General features: G+C 46.6%; 1 protein-coding gene across 1 annotated transcript; it reads right to left on the bottom strand.

Moving 5' to 3' along the window:
* Positions 1–7,649: 7,649 nt before the first annotated feature.
* On the bottom strand, positions 7,650–11,427 carry PCDH20 (protocadherin 20; the record flags this gene model as incomplete). The annotated part of the gene is made up of 1 exon (XM_015417164.1): positions 7,650–11,427. A coding segment is annotated over one exon (2,724 nt), but the record flags the coding sequence as incomplete, so codon positions are not given.
* Positions 11,428–11,788: the final 361 nt, after the last annotated feature.

Genomic DNA, 11,788 nt, shown 5'->3' with positions numbered 1-11,788 from the left:
GCTCGTGTTACAGTAGTCCAACTATGGCTTTTATGGAGCCACACGGGCTTCTTTAGCTCTCTGCTATATTCCTCTGCCACTTAAATTGTTTGAGATTGTGCCTTTAGTCACTCCTTTTTTCAGGAAGTCCCATCTGTCTTGGATTTCTTTCTGTTACATTATCTAGCCACAAAATCCTGCCTAGCATTTCTCAGTTTAAAATGGGATTTCCTGAAGTTCAAGGTACTTGTCTGCCTACACTTATCTTTATTTTTTTTTCCCCCCGTTCCACACGTTTTGTTCCTTCTTGTGGTTGATTCAATATTTCACTAGTTTATGTCCGGCATAAAAACCTGCAGTTTAAATCCACGGGGAGATATGTTGGAGGTAAGCCACTGCAATATTGAATCGACCACTAGAGGGAGAAAAATACGTGTAGAACAGATCCCCCCCCAGCCAAAGAAACAGGAACTTACAAGTGAAGAAAATGAGAATGCAGGGGGGGGGGAACCCCATCAGATCAGAAGGAGACAGAGTTGTTGTTCCTCTCATTCAAATGATGGACGCTCAAAGACCCAACAACGACAACAACAGTCACCTAGTTTTCAGCTCACCACAGAGAAGTAGTTAGAAAACACACTCATACTGATTGCCGGTATCCAATAGCTCAGATGTAGCAATTCTAGTTGGCTGAATAGCACCAAGCAGCTACAGTTCTAATACAGACACGATAATTTCTCCAGACAGAAAACGGAACAGTTTTTCACTTTGTTGTCAAATGCAAAGGGTTATTCTGAATCGGAACAACAATAATCGGTGGTGGCAGTTTTCAGTTGAATAATTGATGTTCCGGTTGTGTGGGTGAAGCTGATCTTTTTTCTCCCCCTATGAAGAACTTTCCAGACCTCTTCACACTCTGCCTAGAAGCTGTTACCCAGTATATGATAGTTTATGCTGTCTCCGGCACAAAGTCCCTTTCAAATAAGTTGTAAGACTGTTTACTGCTGGAAGGAATAGAATGTGCAACGTCCCTTAATGCTAGCACATACCTCGGAGTCCCAGAAGACAGTAGAGGCAGTAAGGCTAGATAGGGCACTTCCTATCCTCAGCTGCCCCTTTGTTACCCAGAATGCTACTCTGAGGATTTCTTTCCATCTCTCTCCCCCCGCTTTGTCCACAATGAGGGTTAGGCATGCTGTCTGCAATCTCTGTCCATCCTTGCTTAGACAGACAACAAGAAGTCTTTACCTTTCCTATCAAATATGGAGTTGACTTAGGATAAAGGATTTCTATTTCATTTTCTAAAGTAACAAGCCTCAGGGTGAACTGATTCCTCAAGTGGCCAGACTATAGAATTCCGCTGTGCAAATCTCAGTTCTGCTTTCAGGGTCCCACACGGGGGCCTCATTGATTTGGCAACCCCTTTAACGCCTGACCTTGTAGGCCACATGGAGACAAGACAAACATTTTACTTAAAGTCTCTTTTAAAGTGTAGCTGATGTGGTCCTAGGGCTGCCAGCTCCCAGGTGGGACCTGGAGATCCCCCGGAATTACAGTTCACAGCAGAGTCCCAGGTGGGACCTGGAGATCCCCCGGAATTACAGTTCACAGAGATGGAGAAGATGGATGCTTTGGAGGGTGGACTCTATGGCGTTGTAACCCACCAAGCTCCCTGTCTGCCCCAGGCTCCATCCCCAAATCTCCAGGAGTCTCCCAAGCTGGATTGGGCAACCCTACCCCACCCACCTCATCCAGTGGCCAGGAGTCACCTGGCAACCCTATGTATAGGGTTGCCTGGTCTTACCTGGCTGCTGGCGGCAGGGGGGGGGCTCTCCTCGTCTGGGACTTCTATGGTAACCGGAGTTTTTTCTTGAATGAGTGTCCTCCCTGCAACATGCCCCCGGGCACTTTTGCACAAATGGGGAACTTTGGGGGCAGGGTTCCCCCACCAGCCGAATCGGGGCTGGTGGATCAGAAGCCCGGAAAGCGGGCAACCCCCTGCCCCCATCAGGGGAATGGTAACCCTACCTATGTAGTCCTTCCTGTATGCAATCACCAGTGAAGGAGACGAGAAAACTTAAACCAAAATGTGTGGAAGAAAACTTAAATCAGAATGGACTGTTGGATTGCTCAAACTTTTAGATCTACCGAGCTACACGTTTCAAAGGGAACATGGGGGGAAAATAACAACAGCCTTTCCCGACTCTTTGCTTTCCCAGAAATGGTATTGATAGGGTTCACAGTCTCAGGCATTTAAGAACAATGGCAAATGGTGATTACAGGGTATTTTACAAAATACGGTTCCCATTCAGACACCCTTAAGTCACAAATGATGCCAGAACCTGTGAAGACGACAGCAGATTAAATCTGTCTGGGTATGATAAAAATCAATGGAAGTGCCCTGAATCTAGTAAACTCCACCAACGTGCAAACCTCTGGCTAATCAATGAATGTCAAAAGCAATGTGGAATTACAGAGATGAAAGGAACAGCAGCAAAAAAGGCCTTCTAGAGCACCGGCACCTACTCAAGGGCATGAGTGGGGGGAGGGGGTCATAATTTGGTAGCTGATTGAAGACTACAGGTAGAATTTTTGTGTCAGCTCACATGAAGGGTGTCAGTTTACAAATTTAGTCTCAACTCATCAAGGGCAAAAGTGACTGGAGATGGGAAGGGCTACGGCTCAGCAGGGCCTGTCCTAGATGGCCCAGGATAGCACCATCTCATCAGATCTTGGAAGCTAAGCAAGGTCAGCCCTGGTTAATACTTGGATGGGAGACCACCAAGGATGGCTGTTGTCCCTACAAAGAGGAAGGCAATGGCAAAGCACTTCTGTCACGTCTCTCACCTTGAAAACCCAACAGAGCCGCCATAAATCCACTGTGACTCAATGTCACTTTCCGTCACCACCACGGCTCAGTGGCAGAGCATCTGCTTGGCATGCAAAAGGTCCCAGGTTCAATCACCGACATCTCCCCTTTAGAGGACCAAGCGGTAGGTGATGTGAAAGACCTCTGTCTGAGACCCAGGAGAGTTGCTGCCAGTCAGAGTAGACAATGCTGACCTTGATGGTCCAATGATTTCATTCGGTGTGAGGCAAGCTTCACATGTTCACGTGGAGTGATATTCCAGTATGTGGGAAGTGACCTTTGCAGGTATCCTACCTAGGGCTATTTTTGGGCAGGAACGCACAGGAACGGAGTTCCGGCTGGCTCCCGAGTTGGCCACGCCCAGCAGGAACTCATTAGCGTAATAGGCCACACGCAACAGCAGGAACTCATTAGGATTGGCTACATTAGGGGTGTGTGGCCTAACATGCAAAGGAGTTCCTGCTACAAAAAGGCCCCTGGGTTTTGACAACAAACAAGGTCAACAGAATAACAAGCAAAAGGTGGGTGTGGCTGGATAACCACACTTCTGGTAACATGGACGTGCCGCCTAATGTGCTAATGAGCTGTGCTGTCAGGGGTGTGGCCCAATATGCTAATGAGTTCCTGCTGTTGGGTGTGACCTATTATGCTAATGAGTTCCTGCTAGGCTTTTTCTACAAAAAGAGCCCTGATCCTACCCGTAAACCAAAAGCTGCTGTTGCTACAGGTGTGCCCCATGCTGTCGTCTGGCTTTCATGTGGCTGGAAAAGGACCCTACAGAGCTGAAAGACGTGGAATTGGAACTGGCAAAAAAAAAACAACAACAACCCAAATCTACATGTTTTAAAAGGCAATACATTCATCACATATTGGAATGCCCTACAAGCTTCTCCTGACATGTATTTGTCTTCACAAGTAATATGATCAGAAAGTTAAATATGTTCAGAAAGTTGCATTGGTAAAGGGACAGAGACTGCGGCCTGCACTACTTTGTTGCTACCCATCACTGCGAATAGGCTCCAGACTAGAGTTCTGTACTCCAGACCCTGTTCTTTTCATTGGATGACCCATCAGGTCCCCAACGTGGCGCTCATGGGCACGCGGGTGCCCACCAACACCATTCCTGGTGCCCGGCAAGCATTTTTATAAAGTGGACGGGGCTAGGCGGGGCTTTTGACCAGCAGGGCTTCTGATTGGCTGTGCAGATGAAAAGGCATCCTTGTCAAACAGAGCTTCTGCCTGAAATGTTGAAGAGTTACTATGAGAGAGAGAGAGAGATTTCAATGTATCTGAAGAGTTGTGCGTGCACACGGAAGCTTATACCCAGAATTCAACTTTGTTGGTCTTAAAGGTGCCCCACTGGACTCACACTTTGTTCTACTGCTTCAGACCAACACGGCTACCCACTAAATCTACTACTACTACTACTACTATTATTATTATTAGTATTATTGCTTTTTAATTATTAATTTTATTTCTATATTGCCCATAGAGGTATAACTATGAGAATTATATATAACCTCGCTCCATGACGTGATTGTCTCCACTTCCTGCAGAAGTCATTGTGTTGTGGTGCCCAGCACCCTGTGTCAAAATTCCTGAACCAGAACCCCCAACTTAGACTATATCCAGTGACACAAAATCGCCTGACTTTCCCTGGCCCGAAAGAAGTTAGGTTGGCTACTACAAGAGCCAGGGCCTTCTCAGTGGTGGCTCCACACTACACTGGTGGCACGAGCTCCCAGAGGACATCAGGGCCCTGTGGGACCCTTTACAGTTCCTCAGGGCCTGCAAAACAGAACTCTTCCACCAGGCGTTTGATTAGGAGCCGCCACTGATGAAATGAGCTGCCGGAACACACCATGGCCCTTTGACATACCATTGGACATTGCCTTCCATCAGAGGACTGTATACTAAATGCCGCCATCATTTGTACTGTTTTTATTGTAAATTATGCTGCTTTTGGAAATTTTAGTGTATTTATTGTTTACTATATTTTAATGCTTGTTAGCCACCTTGAGCCAGTTCGTCCGGCAAGGCGGGATAGAAATCAAAATAATAAACAAATAAATAAAATATAATCCACCATGAGTCTCTGAGAGGAAAGTGGACTATAAATAACCAAATAGTTGCCAGTCCCCAGGTGGGAGTGGGGTATCCTGTGATTTGGCTGATGGGGGGAAGTCCCGCTCCCAATAGCCGCAGCCCCGTGTGACGTCCCCCAACATGACGACGTCATGTGGAAGTGGTGTCATCGTGTTGGGGACATCACACGACGACGTTCTGATTTTGGGGCAAAACTCTATGTGTGCTGCCCCCAGTCAGCGTTATCTGTAGTTTAGTGAAACTGCGCTGTATCTTTAAGACTTGTTGCACCTGGGAATTGTAGTTCACAGTTAGGGGTCCCAGAAGCTTCCCTGTGACTGGCTCATTAAGAGCAATTTCCTGAGCTCAGAGGTGCAAAGATAGGAGTTTATTGTTCTTTTCCATTTCTTTGATCTTCAACCCTTACGGCAAGGAGAGGGGAAGCCCATCTCTTTCTCACCATGGCTATTGAACTAACCTACATCACAAGATGTAACTTTCCACCCAGCTATCTAAATGATTGTGAGTAAATGACCTTCTGAATGCATGTGAAGTTGAATAAAGATGATTTAAGCTTTCTTCAGTGGTCGTGTGTTGACTCACACCCAGAAAGCACTGGCTTAGCCACAGCTTGCGCTGGACAGGACAGGAAGTGGTGTCATCATAGGGTTGCCAAGTCATTCTGACTCACCGGCGGGGGAGCGTCGCTTCGGTCCGGGAGCTGCCGAGGGACGTGCGCGCGCCCAAAGCACACACGTGCCACCAGAACGTCACAGGAAGTGATGCACGACGTACAGCACGTTGGGGGCGTGGCCCCAATTGTTGGAGGGAAAACCATAGAGTTTTCCCTCCAACGATTGGGGCCATGCCCCCAATGTGCTCTACATGGTTGCATCACTTCCTGTGACGTATCCATGCTGCGATTCGGGGGGCGGGGTTCCCCCGGGGCCCAATTCCGCAACGGCAGAAATCGGGCCTCCAAAGCAGGGGTTTACCCGCCCCCACTTGGCAGCCCTATGTCATCATGTTGGGGACATCGCACAACGACGTTCTGATTTGGGGGCAAAACTCTATGGCTCGAGCCCAACTTTACCATAGAGTTTGCTCAAAAACCAGAGTGTTGCTGCACAACATCCCCAGCAAGATGATGTCACCCCCCTCCCGGAAAGCTCCCTCCCACCCCCCACCGGCACCAGGTAAGGCCCTGGCAACACTATAACCAGCAGCAGATGTATAGATCAAGAACCACCTTCCACAGAAAGTCCATGCAGGTGAGCTGGCAAGGCATATGATGTGGCATGAAGTCTCCTCAAGGCCCAAAAATGCAAGTCTTTAAATTTTATATAAAATGCTAACAGATTTTTAAAAAAAGATTATGAAAATATAGAGTTTTTATTTGCAGACATATAAACACTTTTGGTACAGTACAGACATATTGTCAGAACTCAAGAAAGTGTCAGGTTTAACCTTAACACTAATTTGCCTTTGTTTTACAAGATAACACTCGGATAGAGGCGTCTGACACGCTTTTGAGATCTTATAATGAATGTTAAAGGTGTGCATTGCTGATAAGAAGCCTCTGCTTTTCACCCGCAGAGGCAGACAGGTGTACAAATGCCTAGGAAGTCTCCAAGCACATCTCTAAGAGAGGCAGCATATACATTTTCAAAACAAATTAAAAAAGGAAAATTCTGGACCCGATCCAGAAGAACTTTATAAAGAGGGGCCAAAGATTAACAAAAATTAGTTGCACCCTCGCACAAAAGACCCATCCAGAGAGTAGCAATAATCAACACATAAAAGTGAAATTCCAAATTACTGCGAATGAGAAGCAATTCCATATAAATGATCTAATTCAGAAATATCACATTAAGAAGGGGGGGGGATTTACTAACAGATTGTCAAAAGTACAAAAGCATCACAAGCAGTTCTGTGACAAGTCAGGGTTTAACTGAGATTACCGGATCAAAAATACTTTTTCATGGTAGGGCATGGGTGGGTATAGAGCAGTATTAATCTGGAATGAGGAGGCATTCACGGTGGGCACCAATGTTCCCTCTAAGCAGTGGAGTCTTGTGAGCAAAAATTCTACTTTGTGAGCTACTGGCATTAAAGTTGTGAGGGAGCGATTTGGCTACTGCATAAATTAGTTTGCTCTGGAGCCATCCTTCCTGAGCTAAGACAAAAATCTGTGAGCTGTGAGCTAGCTCACACTAACTCAGCTTAGAGGGAACACTAGCTGGATGTGGCAAGAGAAGGTCTCTCCGTCACACTCACGCCAAATGAATGATTACCATGGTCAGCTCTGACAACATTTGGTCACCTGTCTTGGGAAAAGAAAGGTCTTGGATTCACCAGTTTATGGTGTGAGTGACTCTGCTTTTTGTCTCCTACAGAATCCTTTTGGTACCTAAAATAGGGACAGGAGGGGTCACGGCTCAGTGGCAGAGCATCTGCCTGGCATCTAGAAGGTCCCAAGTTCAATCCCCGGCATCTCCAGCTAAAAGCACCAGACAGAAAGTAATGTGAAAGAGGGGAAATTCATTTTTTTAATGCATGGATTGCACAGATAGGGGGGATGGTCTACTGGATTCTCCAATAAGAGACCGTCCATTAGACATAACACTTTCCCATTCGCTTGTTTCGTTGTGTATCAGCTGCTGTCCCCTGCAATGGGGGGGGGGAATCAGCCCCGTAGCTAGGGCTTTTGGGGGGAGGGGGCCTGGAAGAAAAGCTAGGGGGCCAGGCCCCATGGGCCCCACATTAGCTACGGGCCTGGGGGGAATCCCCCTGGGCTCAATGGAACTTCACTGGATGTTGTATTTTGAAGGATCGGGCTCTTGGAACAGAGGATCACTGGCAGCATGCCAGTTCTCTCCCCTTGGTCAGAGCTGCCCAGAAAGTTTGATGAGACCTTCCAGAGAGGCATTGGATGAAGCACAAACCACTGCACTTTCTTTCTTTTCTTAAGGAAATTGGTCATATCACCCTCCCTCTATCCCTCTTCGGACCCCATTGAGTTATTTGTTTTGTTTTCTGAAAGAAATGCCACAGTATTTGTTAACAGCCGTTGAAGTGTGTTCAACTGTCCATATCCAATAGACAGTAAGCATCTTGGTTCCCTTCATAATCTCAGAAGGGGATAGTGCGCACCCTCAAGAAATTGCACTTCTTAATGCCTTTCCTTTTTTAAAAAAAAAAAATATCTGAGGTAATAAAACATTCTGTTTCGATTTACCAGTGCATATTTTCTCATCGTCATCTTCTCGCATACAGTAGAACATACTTTCATTATACCTCGAGCACATACTTTATTATCTTTTATTCCTTAGAAAAAGAAACAATACATTTTAAAATAGACTTTTCATTTTCTCTTAAACGGTCTTATTTACAGGAATGGCTGATGCCCTCTTGTGGTCAAAAATGACTTATAGGAATGAGGAACAGAAAGAATGTGTCATCCATCTTACCTGCCACTTCACGCAACCTGACTTGGTTTATGGACGGCTCTTGGGATGACCATGTCTTCTCAGACAAGGTTAATAGCTGTTAGCACTAAGATTTCATTTTTTAAAAAAAGCTGTACACTGAATTTGATTTTCTTTTTTTTCCCCTTAAAAAAATCTGTAAACAGCTATGTACAATGTATAATACGTAATAAATTATTGGTCCTTCATTGTAGCTGCTGCCAACAACTCTCCCCATTCGGGAAGTTCATCATTGTTCAAAATTTCTCTAAGTTTTGGTTGTGATTGTCTTGTGTGAAACCATCAGATGTTAGAAATCTCCACTGGTTTCTTCTCAAGCATATGCAGACTGAGTCCTCCATTTAATGGGATTTGTACTTCCAAGTTTTCATCTCCGTGGTGATACTTCCTTCCTTTCCTTAGGCAGATGTAGATGCCCATCCCAGTCACCAGAGTTATTGAACCCAAGCTTATTATTGATAGGGCCACTAAGGTTGGCATGCAGGATGCCAACTCTACTTTTGTGTGTGTGGGTTCTATTGAAATCTGTGGCTCCTTTTCCTCGATATTTATGTCCGGTTCCTTTCTTAACAGACTTTCAATGTAGCTCTCGTTGCTCACAGTGTCGTTGACAAAGAGGTTCACCATGACTGTAGAATGGAGCGGTTCTGGATAGCCGTGATCGCTAACTTTAACGAGAAGCCGGTAGAGGCCATAATCATTTCGCATGAGTGACTCTTCCAGAGTGATATTGCCTGTCTTGGCATCAATTTTAAAGGAGTCTGGACGGGGACCTCTTCTCCCAATGATGCTGTATGCTATAACTGCATTCATACCGGTGTCGTTATCTATGGCATAGACTTCTGTGATTGGAGATCCGGGCAGCGTCGAGGGGAGCACTAGGAGGTAAGACATATTTGACTGAGGGAACAAGACCATTGGTGGGTTGTCATTTATATCGAGCAAAAGGACGGTTATTTTTGCGGTAGAGGACAAAGGAGGGTCACCTCCGTCAACTGCTTCAACCCACAAGGTATAGGAACTCTGCTGTTCCCTGTCCAAGGAGACCTTTGCCCTCAACACCCCTTTGCCCGTGTCAATAACAAAGATGTCACTGCTATTTACAACGGAAAGTGCAACCCATCCATTTTGACCGATATCTGCATCCGTGACACTTATAACTCCAATTTCGCCAAAGCCCGGGAAGTTCTCTGGTACAAAAAAACTGAAATCCTTGTTAATAAATCTCGGACTGTTATCATTTTTATCCAATACTGAGATGGTCACAGTGGCTATTGATTCTCGGGGAGGCATTCCACAATCTACTGCTTTGACAGTATAGCGGTATTTTTCTCTTTCTTCTCTATCCAGTTGGGTGGAAACTGTAAGGACTCCTGTGACTTTATCTAAAGAGAAATACGATGGGGCTTCAGGCCCTAGGAAATAAGATACTTGTCCTCTTTCTCCACTGTCAGCATCTGTTGCGTGCAGCTTGGTCAAAAAAGCATTGGGGGAATTATTTTCCTCAATAGATAGTTCTATAAGGAGCTGGGAGAACACAGGTGAGTTGTCATTATCATCCAGAATGTTCACTTTAATTATTTTATTGACGTGGAATCCATCCGAATTCCACGCAACCACTGATATTTCATAGTCCCTCTGAGTTTCAAAATCCAAAGGCTTCGTAGTTTCCAGTAAATACTCATTGTGGTACGGTTTGTATGGTGACAATCTGAACGGGCCGTCCCCTTCCAAGTAGCAATCCACTTTGTATTTCTCATCTGGGTCCTTTATGGTAAAAAACGCTATCGGTGTGTTGACAGGTTCCAGCTCCCTCAGGTAAACCACCCCCTCGGCTTCATTCGCTATGAAACGAGGGATTATTTCTGGTGGTCTCAGCATAACTTTTACTATGGATACGACCACAGTGATCACAGCTGGGATACATCCGGGACCGTTGGCCAGTATGCTCAACCTGTGAAGACGAGGCGTGTCCCCACTGATCCTCTTGGCGAGCTTGACGGTGCCCGTGCTTTCATCAAGGTGAAACAAACTGCGGGACGATGGTGGTACCTTTTGGCTGTAGGAATAGGTAATCTCTGCATTGATTCCCTGATCCACATCTGTAGCATGGACAGAGGCGATGCGCAAACCAAGGCTAGAGTTCCCAAACACAGTGACGTTCAGCTGCGTCTCGTTGAACTGGGGACAATTGTCGTTGATGTCGCTGATACCAATAGTGAGGGTGGCACTGCCCACCAGTGGCGGGACTCCTCCATCCTCTGCACTTATGAGGGTAACATACTCATCCCTGGCCTCTCTGTCCAAAGTGCCCATGACAATCAGGTATGGTGTCCTTTCCCCATTTTCATTCTCCTCTACGTCCAACGTAAAAACGCCATAGTCATCTTGCAGGTGGTAGGTCTGGACCCCATTAGTCCCCATGTCCGGGTCCACAGCCGGATGCTCTATGGCTAAGCGGGTGTTGATGGGTGAATTCTCAGGCACAAAGAGGTGTATCTGCGGGGTGGGGAAGCACGGCGCGTTGTCGTTGACATCATGGATAGCGACCTTCACCTTGATGAGGCGGAAGTACTCCTGCGGCAACACCAACACATCTAGCAGCAGCAAGCATGACTCAGAAGACAGTAGCGGGGAAGAGGAGGAAGAGGCAACCACAGAAGACCCAATGTTATCCTCCGTACAAAGCGCTTCCCGGTCAATCTCCCGCGCAGAGGTGTGCAGCTCACCCGTCCGATTGTCCAGGTTGACATACGAACTGCCCAACCCCTGGGAGGCCAGGCAGAAGGAGAGAGGGGTTTCCCCCCACTGCTGGGGGAGCTGCTGCTTCCCTTCCGACCCCACCTCTTCCTCTACTGCCCCCTGAATCTGTAAATCCCGGGCCACATTCCCAATGAGGACTCCGGCAGGTAGCCCTTCATTGATGCTGTAGAAGAGTTCAGTGGCACGGCTGTAGCTCGCGAAGCAGTTGAAAGGTCCCAGGAAAAGCAGGAAAAGGAATAAATTCTGGGGGGAGACAGAGAGAGGTGAGAGATTAGTGATTAGGGACATGATCCTCACTGTATTTCATCAACCGCCCTCTGCAGTTGCCCCGTGAGTACGGTATTCTTCTGTGAGATGCAACACACATCTTTGGTTTCTACCAAGTGATCCTGTGTGCACATCGGTTCGCCGCTGTCTGGGTACATTACCCAACCCACGTTCCGACACGCAATGAGCCTCTGACCTCCATATCCTCCCATCTATGTAATGTCAAATGTCAGTCTTCAACCTAAAATAGATCTCTCTCTCACCCCCCCCCCTTACACAGCACACCACCTGTCCTTGAAACATCACATCCCTGAATTTGTTATAAATAGATCTGGCC

Source organism: Gekko japonicus, unplaced genomic scaffold (assembly GCF_001447785.1).
Source record: "Gekko japonicus isolate JY-2015 unplaced genomic scaffold, Gekko_japonicus_V1.1 scaffold1276, whole genome shotgun sequence".
Taxonomy (NCBI): domain Eukaryota; kingdom Metazoa; phylum Chordata; class Lepidosauria; order Squamata; family Gekkonidae; genus Gekko; species Gekko japonicus.
Note: the sequence above shows the minus strand (reverse complement) of the source record. Positions and strands in the feature narration are given on the sequence as shown.